We start from the raw sequence: 21,800 nt of genomic DNA, 5'->3' as shown, positions 1-21,800 counted from the left end.
AACAGTAGCTGGTAACTTAAACAGAGGCCTAAGTAGTAATCCACATACACTGTTTGGAGATGATAATGATGGTGGTGGTAAGCAAGGGGAAGAAGTAAGGAGGGTAGTCCAGATATTGCCCTTTCCAATCTTTCGCGTCGCCACTGCCCTACTCACTGAACGATTTTATTCCGCTTGGCTTGACCTCTCGTTGTGATGTGGTTGTAGGTGGTATGTGGAGTGTACTGTATGTGCAGCCATCTTTGTATGTCTGTCTGTCTGTTTGCCTGCTTAGTATCTGTCTGTCTGTATGTATGTATGTTTATGGATCTGTCAGTCTGTAGGTAACTCTGCGTGTGTGTGTGTGTGTGTGTGTGTGTGTGTGTGTGTGTGTGTGTGTACAGAAACCATCTACGGTATTTCTATATTCCATTCACGTCACCGTGTCTTACAAACAGCACCTAACCCTGCCAGGCTAAATCCTTTTTATGTAGTTTTCTTACCCTGTTTCGCAACCATGGTAAATAGTAACTGGAATTCGCAGGAGACTTGCAGCGTGGCCAGTGCAGACTTTGATTGTGGCTAATATAAGACTTGCAGCGCGGCAAAGGTTAATATTATGGTAGAACAGCTGATATCAGAATGTAAATAATAGGCAATTCTCGTTAACAGCAGCCGGTTTTACGTTGGTCGGGGCAGGATTGACGGTTGGCGCGCATTTTCAAAAGTGATCGACGGTTGGGTTTAAATAAGTACCAGCCGTTGCACAGATTTCGAAAAATAGTCAAAGTTTGGTGTGTAATGATGTGGTGTTTCAGAATTCACAATGGTTCCTTTGAGTTTTGGTTTGAGTGCATGACAGCTGTAAGTATGCCTTCGTAAATATCTTCAGTGTGTGTGTGTGTGTGTGTGTGTGTGTGTGTGTGTGTGTGTGTGTGTGTGTGTGTGTGTGTAATAAAACGTGTGTAGTAAAGATATCAAGTAAAGCCAGTTGCTCAGAGGGTTGGGCTGGGCGGGTATGTGTTAGCTGGCTGGCACGAATTCAAACCGCCTCTCCAAACACGGACATTTCTCCTTGGTACACCCTCGCAGTTGCTGCAAACGGCCTGCAACATTGATTACTATATTTTTTGCCATTTTTTGTAGGCATGTGTGGGTACGGGATATGCGCAGAGAGAAGCTGAGGGCGCTATTCTACGTTCGTTCCTTTACAGTACTAATTTTACGCTGACTTGGCCTAAAATTGCCATCTGAGTTTTAGAAGTACATGGTTCAAGAGACGAAGATATAATATGGAATGCTCATAGGGTTATAGCATTGTTCTTTTCCTGCCATTGAGCTGCGCAAAGTAAGCCGCCGAAGGACGATAATTTGGGCCAAGTCGAGGTGAAAGAAGTTTAGATTTCCAACTGATCTTCCGTCCTTGCAGTTGCACCAGACGGGTTGCAACGATGATTTGGTTGTTATTTTGTGTGGTTTGTGAGTTAATGTTGGGGTATAGAGTTCTATCTATCTATCTATTGCCAGACGCCTCAATCCCGTTTGGGGTGGCCACAAACAAATTGCCTCCAAGTCGCCCTGTCCCCCGCCATTTCACTCCCCTGCTCCCAGCTCACACACCCCTCTCTCATATACCTCTCCACCCCATCCCTCCAGCTAAGAGAGGCTAGTTCGTCGGGTAAATATTAAACTATTATTATTATTATTATTATTATAGTTATTATTATTATTTATTATTATTATTATTATTATTATTATTATTGCGTTGTTGTTTAAGTAGAGTTATAAACAGCAATATAAAATGAAATATATGTAAGTTCACATGCTGTTCTAATTCCATACTGACCTTTCACACACACACACACAGACATCCTTGATCCTCCCTGCTAAATACAGGAAATGTTACAGCGATAGATTTGTACCGGTGGACAGTAGGGTAGTTTTGTGAATGTATTGTGTAGATAGTAGGGTAGTTTTGTGAATGTATTGTGTAGTTAGTAGGGTAGTTTTGTGAATGTATTGTGTAGATAGTAGGTTAGTTTTGTGAATACTGTGTTGATAGTAGGTTAGTTTTGTGAATGTATTGTGTTGATAGTAGGGTAGTTTTGTGAATGTATTGTGTAGATAGTAGGTTAGTTTTGTGAATGTATTGTGTAGATAGTAGGGTAGTTTTGTGAATGTATTGTGTTGATAGTAGGGTAGTTTTGTGAATGTATTGTGTAGATAGTAGGGTAGTTTTGTGAATGTATTGTGTTGATAGTAGGGTAGTTTTGTGAATGTATTGTGTTGATAGTAGGGTAGTTTTGTGAATGTATTGTGTTGATAGTAGGGTAGTTTTGTGAATGTATTGTGTAGTTAGTAGGGTAGTTTTGTGAATGTATTGTGTAGTTAGTAGGGTAGTTTTGTGAATGTATTGTGTAGATAATAGGGTAGTTTTGTGAATGTATTGTGTAGATAATAGGGTAGTTTTGTGAATGTATTGTGTAGATAATAGGGTAGTTTTGTGAATGTATTGTGTAGTTAGTAGGGTAGTTTTGTGAATGTATTGTGTAGATAATAGGGTAGTTTTGTGAATGTATTGTGTAGTTAGTAGGGTAGTTTTGTGAATGTATTGTGTAGATAGTAGGGTAGTTTTGTGAATGTATTGTGTAGACAGTAGGGTAGTTTTGTGAATGTATTGTGTAGATAGTAGGGTAGTTTTGTGAATGTATTGTGTAGATAGTAGGGTAGTTTTGTGAATGTATTGTGTAGATAGTAGGGTAGTTTTGTGAATGTATTGTGTAGATAGTAGGGTAGTTATGTTACAGTAATTTTGTCTCACTCTGAATTAGTAGTTATGATGTTACTGAGGCAAAGGTAGGGTTAGCCATGATGTTAATGGATAGATAAAGAAAAAAAAGTTACAATATATTCATTTATCTATTTTCAAACTGACCTTTCACATATACACCTCTGCACTCCATCCCTCCATCTCATCCTCGGCCTTCCCCTCCCTCTGCCCCCAACTTAAATCCCCCTCTCTCATATACCTCTCCACTCCCTTCATCTCATGCACGGTCTCCCCCTCCTTCTCCCCCAGCTTACACCCCCCTCTCTCATATATCTCTCCACCCCCTCCCTTCATCTCATCCTCGGTCTCCCCCTCCCCCCCTCCACCTCACCTGTACAATATATTTATTTACCTGTACTTTAATTCCACTGACTTTTCACTCTCATTCATCCTTCATCCTGTTTGGTAAATACAGGAAGCGGGTGAGAGGGATTTATGTTGTTATGACTCTCTCTCTCTCTCTCTCTCTCTCTCTCTCTCAACACCTTTTCCTAAGTGGTTTATTTTGCCTTTCACACGTTACCCTTCTGTCGCTGAGATCATTCCAGTATTGATGTTGTCTGCATAAGTAAGCTGCAAAAGGACATTAACCGGCCGGATCCAAAAATAAATCGCTAAGGAAAAGGTGTTAGGGAGTTTCCTTAACCGACGAGAATACGGCCCATGGATGAGAGAGAGAGAGAGAGAGAGAGAGAGAGAAAGAATTACAGACAGGGACAAGTAGTGCCCCAAAGGTCTTACGCTTCATATGGAGAAGGTCTAATAAATGAAGTTGCCAAAGCAGACATAAGAAGGTAACATGCGAAGTGAGTTTCAGGAGCTGGTAACCATGGTGGATAATATGACAAGTTAGATTTGACCAGAAATATGGGCGGCAAATTGAAAGATATATACGTTGGCTAAGACAGAGTGACCTTACAGACAGTAATATTTGACCCTATTGTGCAGATAAAGGAAGTTTGTTATCGTACTCATTTTATATCATGCTTTATCCGTGACGAGGTTTGGTTTGGACAGGTAAAAGAAAAGGAATTAGGTTTGGACACAGGAAAAAGAAAAGAGATTAGGTTAATTTTCTGGGCGATGCAAAATTCACCGACCTCTCAAAATCAAGCAGTAATTCTCCTTTAAACTCGCTTTGCAAATGTAGAAAAGGTGTTATGTATATGCAATTACCACGACATATCTGCGACAGGTATATAGCACAGGAAGTATTGACAAACGGGTCACGCAGGCATGTTCGTTGGTTGACACGATTCAAACTAACCTTTTCAACTTGCACACATCCCTTGCCGATACAGGAAGCGTATTATATCATTATTTATTGTTATTGCTCTTCATTAGCGAGAGGGTTAGGTTAGCGCATAGAAAATATTGATAGAAAAACAGGTTTGCTAAGTGATGTACGTTGGGTGACACGATTCAAACTGACCTTTCAAAATCAAACACGTATTCCTCTTAATTTCACTTTGTCGATACAGGAAGCGTGTAATAGAATCAATTTCCTGGCATTACAGGTTATTTATGTTAGAGTTAGTGTTGGGTAGTGGAGTTATTAAAGGTAGAAAAGCAGGTTGCGTCCGGCTGGCTTAGGTTACTTGGTCCAGCCTCCGATGTCCGCCATGTTGCCAAATATATCATCCTACCGTGCCAAAATCTCCTAGCTTATCCAACTTCCCGTCCCATTTGCTTAGTTTCTGGGAGATTTTGAGTGTATGTGGTGATTTTGGGTAGCAGTTTGTTTGGGCGTTGATGATTATTGTGAAAAACGCCTTTGTTTGGGTGAATTTTTGGTCGTACGTCTGGCAGGTGGTCGTGGGCATGACTCCAGTGTTGCCAGATGGTTGGACTCGGGAACCTGATAACACATGTAATATTTTCTTGTATCCGGTTCTTTCTTGGCATGACTGCTCAGTGATAGGCGTTGTTTGAGCAATTAGAATACAGCAATAGCGTAGAAGCTGTTAATTAGGTGGAAGAAAAATGATTATGGCTGTTGTTATGGGAGGTGAGTGAGTGTGAGGGAGGATGAGGGTGTTGGTAATACCGCACGTTCCTCTCCTGGGCACCTGAAATCCCTCCCTCCCCCTCCTTCCTCTTTTCTCTCCGCCTTCCCTCCTTTTCACCCTCCTTCCTCCTATCCCACCTTTTTCTACCCCGTTTCGGCCTCTCTCACCTCTCTTTTGTTTCTTCCCCTTCTTTCTTTCCTCCTTCTTTCCCCTTTCCCTCTTTCTCTTCCTTCATCTCGTCTCTTTTCCTCTCCTTCTTTCCCTCCCTTCCTCTCTCCGTTTGTTTTTACGTCATGCCTTCAGTACCCCTTCTTATTTTCCTCCAATTATTTCGTTCTCATTTTTCATTCTCTCTCTCTCTCTCTCTCTCTCTCTCTCTCTCTCGTTCCGTTATTTCACCTTTCTCACTTATCCTCCCAGTTCTCTCCCCTTCTCTCTCTCTTTACAAATCGAACTATATATATATATATATATATAGTTAGTTAGTTAGTTAGATGATGAATTCAGTTGAGAGCTTTGGATTATATTAACACCACTTTTTAAGCGATTTATTCAAGCTTATAACCTTCTCATACGGAAATAGCAGAGGAAATGCTTTGAAAGTAACGCGGAGTACCAACCTTGACTACAACTGTATTAAGGTTGTATTTAAATGGCTTTGGATAGTTCCTAACACCATATCCATAGCGATTTATCCAAGCTTAGAAAATCCCGAACCTTTTACGGTACGGAAATAGCAGAGGAAGTGGTTTGAAAGTACCGCATAGGAGAGCTGACATTTTTTTTCCCTACACAAGGCAGTTTTTTCTACACTGAGGCATCTCGTAGTGTACACAGATTACATTCCAGGTGTACTCTGATGCCCATTTTCAGTTTGTCATTCCTGTAGAAACCCGGGGATGTCCCACATGAGGAAATACGCCCCAGTATATCAACGCTAACCGCCCCTCAGTAAATAAATACAAATAATGATATAAAATAATTGGTTAAAATCAGTAATAAACTTTTAATCTCAAATCGGATGACGTGTATTTTTTTAGTGTTATTTTTCCCAGGTTGTTTACCGCAACTCAAAGGTCTTTTGGATGAGAGGTTATTGAAAGCTGTATGTAACGCCTTCAGTTGGAAAATCTCTCTTGAATTTTAACCTTCCGGAGGTAGCAAAGAAATAAAAGAACGCTAAATAAATATCACAGAGATGGAGCTTAAAGGACTAATTTTTGGCGAGTGGGGATAATGTGTGTTGTGAAAATTGTGTAAAAGGGAAGCTTGTAGGCTTGAGTTTTGGAAATAGCAGACGATTTGACTCCCAAAAGCTGTACTTAATATTTTTTTACCGCTATACTAAGAGACATTCATGATACCAGTTGTGTAATAAGTTGTTACTGTAAATAGGAGTAGTGTTGATCGTGTGTGGTAGTGTGCTGTAGAACTGGAAAGAAAGCATAAGTGCAAGAATGGGAAATCCGGAGCGTTGTGTTACATTACGGAAATAGTACAGGAAGTGGTTTGAAAGTACCGTACTTAAAGTTTTTATGATTATTAGGCCATTCCAGGTACAGAATGTTTTCCAAGTACTCATGCATAGATGGTAACCCCTTCACTACTATTACTGGCAGTATTTTGTATTATCTGACATTCTGCTTTCTTAGGATTTTTTTTAATTTGAACTAGAAGGTATGTATAATCTCAATTAACCCCTTTCCTACGAGAGGTCCCCTAAATACATCAAAGCCTCTATTCCCTATTAGAATAAATTAATGACCTCTTGCTTTAAGGGTTAGAGACCACTGAACTAAGAGGAAATATTGAATTTCTCACATCTGGAGGTCTGATGTTTGGCTGTGTTATCTGGAAGTAGCATCGTATGAAAGGGATACGTAATTGTGTTTGGTGTTAAATTTGAAAGCATGACTTGCCAAGCTTTCAAAAATGTCCGTTGAGAAATTGTACATCAACTTCCCATAGCTTCCTAAAATCCCTCTCTAAACCGACCCAGAAGCTTATAGGAAGTGAAGGATGGGTTGTAATGGCTGTTTTGAGAGAGAGAGAGAGAGAGAGAGAGAGAGAGAGAGAGAGAGATGAGTAAGGGTAGGTGTGGCAGGTGAAACTGTACGACATGTTTTCCGGGAGTGACGTCATGCCGCGGCTGGTACCTGGCCCAAACAAACTTACGATCAATTTCCCTGTCGTAACTAAGATTTATTTCCGCAGGTAAAGCAAGGAGAGAACAGATCATCTTCCTATACCTTATTCTTCCCGCTAAAAGATGCCTTAGTTACAACACAGCATTGATTACCGCATAAGTTTAGCCTACCGGTATGTTTGAATTTCGGATGATCAGGTTCGGGCCATAGCATTTTTATATCAGTTATCATCATATGTGTTTGTATTTATAAAGGATCCTAAGCTGTTTCCAGAGTAATCGGTGGCCGAAAATGTGGGCCAGGTTAAGATAAAAAAGGTAAATGTCTATGTCTGTTTGTCTAAATTTCATAATACCAATCTAGATGTCGTAGTGAAGACAAAATTATAGTCATGAGAGAGAGAGAGAGAGGAAATGAAAGGTTTATAAATACCGGTATATATTAAAAAAATATATATATGTTTTTCTATAATATCCGTATCGTCATTATTCCATTTACGCTTGTCTGCCACTATTATCACTACCACCATTGAAGGCAGATTACCCCAGTTCCAGCTACCACTCTCTGTTATCTACCACTATCTTAACCACCATCCCTACAAAAATGACTACCACCATCCCTGCTAGACTACCACCATCATAACGGGCCTACCAGTATTCCAGCTACCAGCATCATCCCAGACGACCACCATCCCAACAGCCACCATTATCCCAACTACCACCACATGCACCAACTACCCACCAATCAGCTACCACCATCCACCCAAACCATCACTATCCGTAATACCACCATCCACATGAACTACCATCATCCCAGTTACCACAATCCTAGCTACCACAATTTAACTACCACCACCCACCCAGACTACCACTATCCCAAATACCACCATTCAGACTTACGTTATCCCAGCAACCACCATTCACCTACCACTATCCCAGACTACCACCACCCAACTACCACTATCCCAGCTACCACCATCCATCCCAGCTACCATGGTGAAGCCAGCTAACTGTCAACTCATGTGTAATTACGGTTTCTGTTAACTACCCAATTGTGGTTACGGCGTCCTGGCAGATGGTGGTAGTTGTGGTGGTGGTTGTAGTTGTGGATGTTGTGGTGGTAGTTGTGGTTGTGGTGGTTGCTTGCCTGTGTGAATATATGTATCTATCTTTGTGTATATTTCTGTCTGTCTGTCTGCCTATCTATCTATCTATCTATCGATCTATCTATCCAGTATGTAAGTGTATATATCTTTATTTATCTGTGAAGAATATTTATATTTCTCTGTCTGTTTGTCTGTCTGTCTGTCTGTCTCTCTCTCTCTCGTTCTTGCCCTTCAATAAAACCATCAGTTATGTTATTATTATGGTATTATTATTATTATTATTATTATTATTATTATCATTATTATTATTATTAACTTGATTTATTTCTTTTTCAGCATTGGTTGGACCCGACGAAGACCATAAAGAAACAAGTTAAAAGTGAGTAGGCTACTTTATTAGAGAGAGAGAGAGAGAGAGGGAGAGAGATGCATACATAAGTGACTACAGAGACAGTTGAAAGTACAGTAGGGTGATAGATAGATAGATGTATTTAGATAGATGGATTGATAGATAGATGGATGGATGAATAGATAGACAGGTAGATAGATAAAAAATAAGTTGTTAATAGATAAAAACAAAAAAGTAGACTTATAGATGGTAAATAAACGCAATAGATAGATAGCTATGTTGGTTGATAGATAGATAGATAGATAGATAGATGACCAGAGGAGCAAGTGATAGATGTAATTGTGTGGTAAATGTGGTGGATTTTGTACCGGTAACGTTAATATTTGTGGTACTGATAGCAGATTGTGGTAGGCCGAGAGATGTGGTGGTAGTTGTGGTAGTAATGGTGGTAGTTGTGGGAAAGGTGGTGGTTTTGGTAGGGATAGTGGTAGTGATGGTGGTGGTTGTGGTAAGGCTAGTGGTGGTAGTTGTGGTAGGGATGGTGGTTGTGGTGGGAATGGTGGTAGTTGTGGGGAAAGTGGTGGTTTTGGTAGGGATGGTGGTAATTGTAGTGGTGATGATGGAAGTGATGGTAATTGTGGTAGGGATGGTGGTAGTTGTGGTAGGAATGGTGATAATGATGGTAGGGATGGTGGTTGTTGTGGTAGGGCCAGCCTAGCCTATATAGGTCACTACTCTCTCTCTCTCTCTCTCTCTCTCTCTCTCTCACACACACACACACACACACACACACACACACACACACACACACACACACACACACACACACACACATCATTTAATTCATTTTAATTCTCTGTCTGTCTGTCTGTCTGTCTCTCTCTCTCACACACACACACACACACACACACACACACACACAATTTAACTCTCTCTCTCTCTCTAATCAACAGGTCCAATATATATCATCTAATTACTAAACAAGTCACCCAGCTTAATTAGTAGTAAGGTCAGTCACAGCAGCATTTGTTAGTTATAATGAGGTGACCTTAACCCCATCGGAATGACAACACCATTTATTTTATTTATTTATTTATTGCTGCTTCCGGATGATGTTATACAGATTAGGAGGCACTGTTGTTGTTGTGGTTATTAGTGTGGTTATTAGTGTTGTGGTTGTTATTGTTGTGGTAGTTGTTATTGTAGTTGTGGCTTCTGGCTCTTCTGTATGAAACCTGGTAGACGGCTGGCTGAATTACCCCTCTGCAGCAGTCCGCTATCTTCCTTTTGTAGGCTAGGGTGGCAGTAGAGGCACGTTTGTATCAATGCCACCACATGAAGGTGTCCCTCTCCACCACCACTGCACTAGTGATGGGGGTTAATGAAGACCTTAAAAAACTGTCAGAAAGTGAAAGGGTTAAACAAAAATGTGTAAATATAACCTGTTATATTGATTCTGAAGCTACTTGCTAAGTGGAAATAATGAATTAATTAAATCACACTATGTACAGTATATACATTTGTAAGATACAGTGAGACAGGTACTCGCTACAAAGCCTGTGTGAAAGTGTTTTGGCAGTGTGGGACCTGGCCTGTGAGAGAAGAGGGTACAGACAAGTTGTAATGCACAAAAACAAGACCATTGGTATGGGTGAGAAAGTTATCACTGAGTAACAGAACTAAGGCTAATGTGCTGTGGTTGAAATATGGTGTAAGAGATGTTAGAGAAGTGATGGGAACGAGTAATATGGTACTGACGTGTTGAAAGGCAAAGACAGGGTCACCGGCTGAAGGGAATCACAGGAATGAATTGGAGGGGACAGTGTCCAGAGACTTACCAAGGACTTACCTGTGCTAACATTGTGGACAAGATATGACCCCCAAAGATGAGTGATTGCCGTACAGCTGTTAGGTGTCTTCCAGGGGAGCTGTGGATGCTTTTTGTCCTCTGCTGTGAACTAAACACTGGTTCAGTGGCAGGTGAACACATTGGTGTTGTTGTCCTTGCCTTTAACCACCAAAAGAACATGAAGAACAAGAATTTGCTAGCATGGTGTTGTCTAAACAGAATGTATGGGAGTTAAAGTATCATTTATTATTTTCTTTAAAAAAAAAATAAAAAAAAAATATATATATTTATTTATTTTTTGCTACAGTATTTACCAGTTACAGTTTTATATACTTTGAGAAAATCACATTTAACCTGTGCAAAGTACAAGTACACAAAGCAGTAGTATATATGATAAGAAAATAGAGGACCTTATGTCACTAGTTAGGTATCAAGTACTAACCCTGTGTCTGTTTTCCCCCAACAGTTGGTCCGCCATACACCTTCCGCTTCAGGGTCAAGTTCTACAGCTCCGAGCCCAACATACTCAGGGAGGAGTTGACAAGGTGGGTTGATTTATATACAGCAGTACTCCCTGTAAAACAATTGACTCTAAGCCCTTGGCCACCCCATTTGGGATACATGGCGTCTGGCAGTGAATGAATGTGAAGGTTCATATCCCACACACAGCACTGTTCATGTGTTGCAGGCATGGCTCAGGCTCCTTTACCCCTGCCTTCCCTCCATCTTTTTCTGCTTCCCAATACCCTTCACATTCTCCGTAGCGCCACCTCCTTTTCCGTCAGCATTTTTTTTCTGTGCCTGCCCTCCTCTCTTCCTATTTCTCCCATCTTTCCTGTCACTACCTATTGCATTTCTTTCTGGTGGCTTTACATTGAGTGACAAGCCAAATGGTTTCCTGTAAGCCAAGAAACCATTTACAATGCTGGGTGGTAACCATATAACCAAACCATACGTGCTCCCTACGTGTCAAGTGGGTTGGTGGAGGGTTAGTGCCCCTCCCTGTAAAACAAATAACTCAGAGTCAAATGGCCACCCTGTAAGGGATTATGGCATCTGGCAATAGATAGATAGATAGATAGGTTACCCATGTCTGCTGTTTGTCATTTTCAGTCAGCATTACCAGTGTCTGTCCTCCATCATTTTCTGCGTCCCATAACCCATCACATTCTTCATAGTGTCACCTCTTTCCATTCAGTGATTCCATGGTTGAGTGCAGTACTGTTGTAATGAAGCAACTTAAATATCTGCACTTCCCACACCAGCAGACTGAGCCATTCTCCACAACATACACAATGGTAGGGCACTCTATGGATCATCCTGTGTATATCCATTTTTTCTCTTTCTTTTTCTCTGACATCTCTCTCACCCTCCTCTGATTTTTTCTTCTCTTTATTGGAGCCTAGCCGAGCCCATCCCAACATAGTGCGAGAGGATGGGAGAGAAACACAGGTTAGAGTTTGAATTCTTTATTTTTCAGATATTTCAGGCTACACAGAACCCATCTTCAGAGTTGGGTTCTGTGTAGCTTGAAATGTTAGAGAAAATATAGAATTCCAGCTCTACCCTGTGTCTGTGTCCCTGCCAACCTTTCCACCCGTCACAACGGATCATCGGCATAGTGACAGGGGATATGACAGGCGCGTGACCCCTTGACATGGCATGCTGTCACTGGCATCTCTGGGTGACCTTTTTCAATCCCTTGATGGTCAGCAGTTTACAGCACTGCAGCTAAATAGAATCATCCACCATTAGCCAGAAGAGAATGATAGTGTTGGATTATGTTGAGTTGTAACACTAGATTAAGACTTGAATTTCATGCTAGTCATGAAAAAGTGTTATGGGAAGGATGTAGAACTGTAGTATTGTCTTTTCCTGCATTTGAGCCACATGATTTAAGCTGCAAAAAACTAAACTCTGGGCCAGGTTAAAGTGAAAAGACTGTATTTCTAAACTGCTAATAATGCCTTGTGTTGCAGGTACCAGTTCTTCCTGCAACTGAAACAGGAGATTTTGACGGGCAGACTTGAAGTGCCTTACCAGATGGCCATAGAGCTCTTCGCACTCTCACTACAGTGTATGTATTGGCACAATTTTCCATTATTTTCATTTACTACACCCAACCTCATTTCTTTGGTTGGTTGGGATTATGATGATAATGATGATGATTTGTATCTGTCTGGATTCTAAACACTTTATATATGTGGTGAGAATTAAGGTTGAGACGATGGTGATGAAATATTTATTTTTCTGGGCCCTGCCAGACCTTATCTCTGCTGGGAATTGGGGTGATGATAATGATGATGATGGTGATGGTGATGATGGTTAAGCTAATGATATTATTTGTTTATTGATTTACTATGCTTAATTCTTTATTGAATATCCAGGTTAGTGTGTGATTACTGTCTGGTTTACTTTGTCTTTATTTCTTCCCTTTATCCATCAGTCAGCCAGATCACCTCCACACCTCACCAGACTTAATATTTCCATTATTGTGTAATTTGCGTGTTTGTTATTTTTACATTAATTCACTGCCCGCCTCAACCCTCCCCGCTGTACCCCATCAGCCGAGCTTGGAGACTATGATGAAGAGGTCCACACGCCAGGCTTTGTGTCTGAGTTCCGCTTCTGTCCGGGACAAACAGAAACCATGGAAGAAGACATACTGGAGAAGTTTAAGACTCTCACGTATGTAACAAATGTATTATTTCCCCCTCAGTCTGTATGTTTCAGTTTGTTATCTTACTGGAGAAGTTTAAGACTCTCACGTATGTAACAAACGTAATATTTCCCCCTCAGTCTGTATGTTTCAGTTTGTTATCTATTCCTCTGTGTGTCTGTCTGTGTATCTCTTCTTTCTTCTTGTATCTGTCTAAAAGTTCACATTTCTTACATATTGAAATTTTGACTAATATTTCAGAGAAGGCATTAGAAGAACTAACTAATTTTTCACTGTTTTTGTGTGACAGGAATCTAACACCTGCCCAAGCCGAGCAGCAGTACCTAAAGAAAGTGAAAACGCTGGACATGTATGGTGTGGACATGCATACTGTCTTGGTGAGTAGTTGGTGATGAGGAGGATGAACACTGATGTTTATGTATGTGATGACGATGGTGATGGAATGGATTATTCTGGTATTATTATAATTATTATTATTTTATTATTATTACACTGTATTAGTACTGTAGCAGCTGCAGCATCAGTAATAGTAATAGTGGTTAATAATACAAGTAGTACTGCAGTGGCAGCAGTAATATATTATTCATAGTCTTAATAATTTAATTATTATTGTTGGATAATAATTATGATGATAATAATAATTACAGTATTATTTTGATATAGGTACTGGGAGACGACACATTCATTTGGTGTCAGAGATATAACTGGTCAGCGTTACTGGCCAGGTTTACAACATCCCTCACCTCTTTGCTTGTCCCTTGAAAGGAGGATGATATACTGCAGGAACAGGGCAGCGTCAGTCCAGCATTACAGTGTACTAACCTGCAACCCTAATGTTTCCCAGGGCAAGGATGGACAGAGTTATCGGCTGGGTCTGACCCCCGTAGGAATCCTGGTGTACGAAGGGGATGTGAAAATTGGACTCTTCCTGTGGCAGAAGACAACACGGCTTGACTTCAAGCGTAAGAAGTTGACGCTGATGGTGGTTGAGGATGATGATGAGGGGAGGGAACAGGAACACACCTTTGTATTCAGGTGAGAGAGAGTGGTTTTTTGTAGATACCCCTTCTGGAATTTAGGCATCTAGACACAGATAAATAATTGGAGAGATTGACAGAAAATAGAAAGAAAGGTAGTTAGATGTTATTTACTGATCATTGCCTCATGTTACAGGTTGCTGAATGAGAAGGCGTGCAAGCATCTGTGGAAGTGTGCTGTTGAACATCATTCCTTCTTCCGCCTCAAAGAACCTGCCAAGGGACCAACAGGCAGACAGAACTTCTTTAGGATGGGATCACGCTTTAGATACAGGTGGGACACAGAGAAGGAGGGAGAGGTGCTGTGTTAATTTAATTGAAGAACCACAATTATTATCCCCTAATCCATCATATGTGTGGCAGTTTAGTACTTAACAAAGGCACATACTTCCTGGATTCCAAAATGTATGTGGTGATGATAATGGGCTTGTGATGTTGATGGTGGTGGTGATGATTATGACATGAGTATTGTGCATCTTTTGAGTAACCTAACATGCCCTGACTTACCCAGTTGTCTCACAGAGTTCCAGACATTTAAAGTGAAAATGACTAATCACTCACATGTGGGTAGCAGTAGGCTGTGTGGCCAGTAAACCCCAACCCTCCCTCAGATACAAACCCTTATACAGTACCCATCTTGCCATCCCCCAGTGTCCACACACAGTTCCAGACAACATAGAGTCAGTGCGGTAATAGCTGTGTGGTGACACTTGAGAGGCATCCCACTCAACACTTGTGATAATGATGATATACAATACAGCAATATAATGCACCCTGCCATCCTTCCTCCAGTGTCACACAGAGTTCCACACAACACACCATGAACTACACAGTTACAGTCAAGATGCATTCAGTGGAAATATAATCAGCCATATCCTTGTCCTTCAGTAGTAGTATGTGAGCAGTAAACTCAACCATCCCTCAGATGTAAACGTTACACCTTGCCTTTCTTCCTGCAGCGGCCGCACAGAGTTCCAGACAACATATGGTCAGAGAAGCAAGAGTCGTACTGTCACCTTTGAGCGGCGTCCCAGTCAGCGCTTTGCCCGGCGCCAGAGCCACGTGACCAAGGAGAAGGTGCGCCAGAGCCACAATGACACCAGGGCCAAGACTGCCACCAGCCCTGGAGCAGCAGGGGAGCCAGCAAAGACCACAGTTACAGGTATAGTGTACTCCCTTCACCTTAATTTGGCATAAAACAACTATCTCCATCTAGAATGGTGAATTGTAACAACAGTTGATAGAATAAGGCTAACTACAGCTCTAAAGCAGTTTCATGGCACTTGTTTATGACTAGCATGATATTTGAGTGTTAATTTATTTCTCCCACAGAAAACGGGAAAGCATCAATCCCGGCAGTAACTCCTCCAGTCACGTCCGCCAGCACCCCACCACCCTCACCTCTGGACCCCCCTGCCACCGCCTCCCCTGTCCCCCTGTCCACCATCACCACACCATCCACTACCAAAACGGCCACCACAGATGACCAGGGTAAGTTAGTCGCCATGTTTGTTATCTTTCGGTAGTTTTATGTTCAGGGTGGTTTGTAAATAGCACTGCACCAGTCACTTGCCCAGGAGTATCTTATGTGTTGTGGGGGCAGGTCAGTGTGACGGAGTGGGCTTGAGCGTGGCAGGATAGACACTGATAACTCTGACTGCGCCATCCTCTCAGTGCTTGGGAAATTGCCTGTCAGAGTGGAAGCGGAGGGTTATATATGGACACATCCTGTAGTACAATTATTGATGTCTCTATATTTGACATTATAATTATTAACTACCAGGAACATTTTTTGTTTTCCCAGACCATCTAGGTAATTTCACCTGGTTTTCCTTACATATTTTACACAGTTCTGACCAGGGTAAGCTGACAGCCACATTTATTTTCCTTCTTGGCACACTGATAAGATCCTTCTCCAGTATATGCATTTTAGATATGGTTTTTTAGCCACTCATTTCTTATTTCCAAGGGATATTTTAGTGGATATTTTTGGCAGAATTAGGGGGGATTATATTTGGGTGTTTGGGATATTTTATTTATTTATTTATTTATTTGTGTGTTTGTCTTTTGGGCGTCAGTTTGTTTATGTTATCTTTTTTGATGCGTTGATACCGGTACAAGTTAGTAGCCATTTCTGTTTTCTTTCTCAGCACACTAATAGGATCTGTCTTCAGTTTACATAATATTTTGGTTGTTAGTTTTCACCTTCGTATAGTCTTACCACCGTTAGCAGCCATTCGTGTGTATCTTATAGGGATATTTAGCATCGTCACTTCGTTTACATTTAATCTCTTCACTGTACTGGGTTAATAAACTTCCCTCTTAGATTTTTATTTATCTTGAAGGTTTTATGTATTTATTTATTATTATTATTATTATTATTAGTATTTTTTTTTTCCTCATGTTATTTTTTTTAAATGTCAGTTTTTAATGTCTTTCTAAAAAACGTGTCAATGTTCCGCCCTAGTTTTCATTTTCCAGTTTTCCTGTTGTTTATGATTAGCCACCATTTTGCACACTCTGTAGGCACATGTAATGATTATCCATTAGGCTACACATTACCTCCTTAGGATATTAATTTGATTGTCTCTATTGCCATTCTTCTTTGCATATTATATGATATGGTGTTAGTTTATGTATTACCTTATTGGAATACTGCATTCATGTGATCAATTGTTAGTTTCTGTGTACCACATTTGCACATTTAGACAATCACCTACACTCGTTTATGTTTTTCTTGTCATTTTGTGGCATCTTTCCAAAACCAATTACGTTGTCCCTTTCCACTTTATATTTTAATTTGTATCATCCACATCGGTTGAGCCACATGCCATAATTTTCACTCAGGCTCAAGTCACACAACAGTTTACTCAGTACCAAGTTTTATTAATGGTCCATGAAACAGGGGAAGTGCAAGCTGTGGGGAGGGCAGCGAAATGGCAAGGGACAGGGCAACAAGGAGGCAATTTGTTTGTGGCCACCCCTTACTGGATTAAGGCGTCTGGCTGTAGATAGATAGAGACTCAGCAAACAGCTGCTGAACTCTCATTGTTGGTAATCTAGTGTTACATCGCTGGTACTTTCATGTCTCTGGCAGCCTCGAAGTGTTGTGGGTTTGTAGCAACAGTGTGTGGGGAGATGGCAGTTTGTGGTGTTTTAGAGAATGTGTGCACAACAGTTGTTCACCGCTTAAGCTTATTTCAGGTATAATACATTCAGCTTGAGGAGGTTATAGCCACATAATTGTATTCACTGTTGAAGAGATCATAGGCTGAAGGGATGGGAAAAGGTATGCATTCGCTCCAGCACTGTGAAAGGGATTTGTAGGAATTATTCCCACTAATGCCAGATGATTTGAGTCAGCTTTGGAGAAGAACCTCACACTGAAGGGACTAAGATTGTCTCACAGGAAAGTCACTCACGCTTTTGTAATGTCACTCGGATTTTTTTTCTTCCCACCGTGAACAGAAGTGTAAACATGACTTGCCCACTTAGTTTTTTTTTCTTTCTTTCTTTTTTAAATTCTATTTTCTTAGTGTAGTGTTTTAGCTGGTGCCTGGTGGTGTAGTGGGTTAAGGTGCTTCAGCTTCATATGGCTCTTAGAGGGTTTATATCAGTGGGTTGGTTGGAATGTATTGCCCAGATACTTCTGGATGGGCAGTGGGTCATTCTTGCCTTAAATGTTTGGACTGAGTAGCCTGGCACTAAGTTTATGTGCTTGTAGTGGGTCAGCAGAGGACTGGGTAGTGTTACAGCTGCACACATCCAACAGCACTGCCATAGCATTATTCATACACAAATTGGTCTTGCATTCTTTGTGTGAGTTACAAAGTACTGAATAAATTGATTTTAGCTGCCAGAGACTGGGAGTTTGTACTGAGCTGAATAAAATACGGGAGCAGTACTTGCCAGTAGCAGAAGTAAAGTAAATGTCATACTGAAGCAGTCCAAGGATGTCATTTGTATATTATTCTTGGTAATGTCTTCACCTGGATTTTTTAGTTATTTATTTTTTTAGGTTATTCTTGCCAGCTCCAGACAGTTTTATTTGGCTGGAGACAAACTGTTCAAATTGGTGGGTTAGATATAGTTGTCAGTAACTGCTTTGAAACAACAGGCCTGTCCAGAGTTGATAAGTAGCCAGCAGGTTGGCAGAACAGTGAAGCCACGGATATCAGTGTAGTGAAACAAATGATTCCCAGAACATTCCTGCAGGTCTGGGCCTGTATTCTCCTTGGGTGAGGAAGCTCCCTAGCGCCACTTCCTTAGTGATTTATTTTTGGATATTAGCTAATAGCCTTTTGTATGTTATTTATACAGAATATAGTGATATTAGAAGAATTTATGTACCGTAACAGAATAGGACAGCAAGGTGCATTTAGCAAAATAAGTAACATAGGAAAAGGTGTTAGGGAGCTTCCTTAACTGACGAGCATACAGGCCCAGGACAGCCTCAGGGCCAAGGCGTCAGTGTAGGTACTTGCAGTTCACTTTGGCCAGTATTCTCGTCAGTTGAAGAAGCTCCTTAACACATTTTTCTATCCTGTTTATTTTGTTTATTGCACCCTATTGTTCTTTTCTGTGTTACATAAGTTCTTCTAATATTGCCATACTCAGCATGTAGAAAAGGTTATTAACTACCCATATTCAGTGATAAATCACTAAGGAACAGGTGTTTGGGAGCTGCCTTAACTGAAGAGAATAGGCATTGAATTAGTGCCTGCCCATCTTGAATGCTGAGTCATAGCAAAAGATTAACACTGCTATGTTGCTGGTCATCATGCAGTGCTGCATGGGTGTTAAGAAGTCATGTTTTATTTTTCTACCAGTGAGCCAAAGGAAATAAGCTGGAAGAAAGATGTATTGGTGTTGTGATGAGGGGGGGCAGACTGAGATGGTTTGGTTGTGTGGAGAGGATGGAGGATAACAGTTGGATGCAGAAAGTGTGAGCGTTGGGAGTAGGGTTGTGAGAGGCAGACCGAAAAAGACTTGGGACGAAGTCATAGTGTGTGAACTCAGGGATAAGAGACTGAATAAGGAAGCTGCTAGAGATCGAGCAGCATGGAGAGCTGCCATTAGGTGACCCAAGGCTGATGCAGGCAAGCAGGTTGGAGCCTTCGTCAACCATATGATATGATACGATTCAGGACAAAAACATCATCCTACTGTACTTCAAATGAATGACGTATAGTTTCTTAGTCCTTCATCAGGAGAGATTTTTATAGAAGTATAGCTGAATCCCCTGCTGCTACCTGTCATACACTAATTACCTGTAGTGTAGCTGCATGTTGTCTATGATCAGCCAGGCATAGAGGCTGTAGTGCTGTATTATATCAAGCTGAGTCATAGCTCATACTAGAATGGCTGCCTGTATCATTGTGTAGCACTGTAGTCTGGCTTTATCCTTAACAATCTAAGCCCCCTCCCCCTCTCTCTCTCTCTCTCTCTCTCTTTCATTTCACCTTTCCTTCCTACTTGTTCATTTCTCTGCTTTCCTCTGTCCTCGATCTCGCCTCCCTTCTTCCTTCTCTTCCCTCTCCTCTCCAGTCTTCCCTCGCCTTCCCTCTGCCTCCTTCCTCCATGTATATCTTTCCTCCCTCTTCTCTCTACTTTCCCTCCTTACTTGACTTTTTCATCCTTCCATTCACTCCTTTTGTGTCCTCTCATTTGCACCCCATCCTCTTTATCCCCCCCCCCCCTTTTTTTTCCCCCTCTCCTCCCCCCTTCTCTCTTTTATTTTGCCTCCTTCCCTCATTCTCCCTCCTTCTTTTTCTCTCTCACTTCTGTCTCTCTCACCTTTCCCTCTCTTCTTCCATTTCTCCCATTTTTACTCCATTCTCTTCTTCCATCCCTATTTTTCTCCTCTCCTGCCCTTTCTTCTCCCTCCTCACTTCCTTCCTCCATCATTTTCTGTCTTCCCATTCCCCCCTTTCTCTCTCTACTCCTCCTTCTCTGCACCCATTCCCTCCAGCCTCTTCTCTCCCTTCTCTGCCTCCTTTCCCTCCGCTCTCTTCTCTCCCTTCTCCGCATCCATTTCCTCCACTCTCTTCTGTCCCTCCTCTGCCTCCATTCCCTGCTCCCTATGTGCCTGACCTTCCCTCCTTTGGCCAGTGGGTTCGGACCGCCTGGACTGCCTGCTAAAGAGTCTGGCCAAAGACACCTCTGTCCCGCCCCACCTGGATGCCACCCTTAACGAGCTGAGGGTGGCCCCGTCCCGCCCTGCCCTGCCCACCATAGGTAAGCCACACCCTAACCCCACACCACACGCATCTCATCCCACCCCATTCATTTTAAGGAAAACCTAATCCCAACCGTTTTAGGAAAGCAAGACCCTAAAGCCATACTTGACGCATCCCATCCTGACCCACTGAAAAGGTCGCACCCACGCCATCCTTTTTAGTTACGCCAGACCATTGCCCCCATTCTGCCCATTGTGAGAAGCTACTCCCTAAACTCACACAGGACTCATTCTGCTGGAGACGAATGTCCTCATTTGGTGACGTTGATATGACCACACAAGCATCCCTCAACACCTGCCCAATCCCCCGTAAAGAGGATGGTCAACTGAACAAGTGCAGCTTCAGTCTGTATATTGCACTGTGTTCATGTTAAGATGAACCTGGAGCAACAACAACAACAGCAATAATAACCGGGTCCACCCAGTCCCATCCGTTTTAATAAAGCCAGACCCTTTTTTGGCCTGCCATCACCTCACCCACTGTAACATAAGCCAGTAATACCTCCCACACCCATTCTCGTAATTCCCGCCCCACACCCATCATAGTAGTGCTGGCTCCTGTCTTGCCCACCACAGACTCTTCTCAGTTGGAGTCAGGGAGTTGTTTCAAAGGTCACAATTTTTTCCACATGACTAGTGCTGTACATTAGGAGAACTGACACCCATTCTTATTCTCATATTTAGGCATTATCCTCATCATCCCAGTATTGCATCCCAGTAATCAGTATGCAAGTGTACAGTACAGTTATTACAACTCTACAATTATACCGGCACTAAAATACATGGGAGTCCTCATTATATGCCAGTGGTGTGTTTGAAAATATCAGTTTTTATTTCCAGTGAGTTCGTACTGTACTGTGAGTTAGGGGAAATGACAAAGCAACTTTGTAGGTGCAGTGGAACTTTAATGGGCAGTTTTCCTGTAACCTACTATAGATTTAACAACAGATAAGAATGTTAAAAAAAGGTGACTTATTACAAGGATTTTAGTGTATAGGAATGCCGGCCCCTGTCCCAACCTACCCCCACCCATCCATTCTAAGAAAACCAACTCCTCTCCCACCTCATGTTCTTCCACCCAAATGGAAACCAGACTAAGGAACTAAAAATACATTGCTTATCATTCTTCAAGCTTGCATTATCACTACAACCATTCCATCCTTGAGACGTGATGGTAGATGGAGATGGATATTTTCTGGCATTTTGGTGCTTGTGTCGTTATCTGAGTCACTGTACAGTTGCACAGCAAATTATGCCACAAATTCCATTGATTTTCAGTGGTCTTTTTGATGTCTGTTAATAGTTTGATTGTACTGTACAGTCAGTCATTGAGTAATGCAGACAGTAGACTGGACAAGGACCGTGGTAATCAAACCCGTGTGACTCACATTGTTTTCGTATATACTGGTACAGTGTGTTCTGGCGACTTTCAATGACTCTCACTTTTACCCCTTACCACCCAGCCCCACATAAATTACTCCCTACATATACCCACTATCAGGTAAAACACTGAAAGATATATAACTGTTGTAATTAAGAATATGAATGATACTAAATTAGCATTAGCTAAAACAAAA

At 41.5% G+C, this 21,800-nt stretch overlaps 1 protein-coding gene across 1 annotated transcript in view; it reads left to right on the top strand.

Annotated features, from left to right (window-relative positions):
• Positions 1-21,800, top strand: part of yrt (erythrocyte membrane protein band 4.1-like yurt) — a 68,981-nt gene that overhangs the window by 35,959 nt on the left and 11,222 nt on the right. The window contains exons 3-11 of the mRNA XM_080273921.1: positions 8,407-8,449; positions 10,735-10,813; positions 12,248-12,345; positions 12,836-12,956; positions 13,238-13,325; positions 13,793-13,983; positions 14,122-14,259; positions 14,945-15,147; positions 20,097-20,222. Of these exons, the coding sequence (XP_080130047.1) occupies positions 8,407-8,449; positions 10,735-10,813; positions 12,248-12,345; positions 12,836-12,956; positions 13,238-13,325; positions 13,793-13,983; positions 14,122-14,259; positions 14,945-15,147; positions 20,097-20,222 (1,087 nt within the window). The remainder of the gene's footprint in view (positions 1-8,406; positions 8,450-10,734; positions 10,814-12,247; positions 12,346-12,835; positions 12,957-13,237; positions 13,326-13,792; positions 13,984-14,121; positions 14,260-14,944; positions 15,148-20,096; positions 20,223-21,800) is intronic.

This window comes from Coenobita brevimanus, chromosome 56 (assembly GCF_032717465.1).
Source record: "Coenobita brevimanus isolate Jiangsu-jjx chromosome 56, ASM3271746v2, whole genome shotgun sequence".
In the NCBI taxonomy this organism is placed as follows: domain Eukaryota; kingdom Metazoa; phylum Arthropoda; class Malacostraca; order Decapoda; family Coenobitidae; genus Coenobita; species Coenobita brevimanus.
This window is presented reverse-complemented; position numbering and strand designations above follow the sequence as displayed.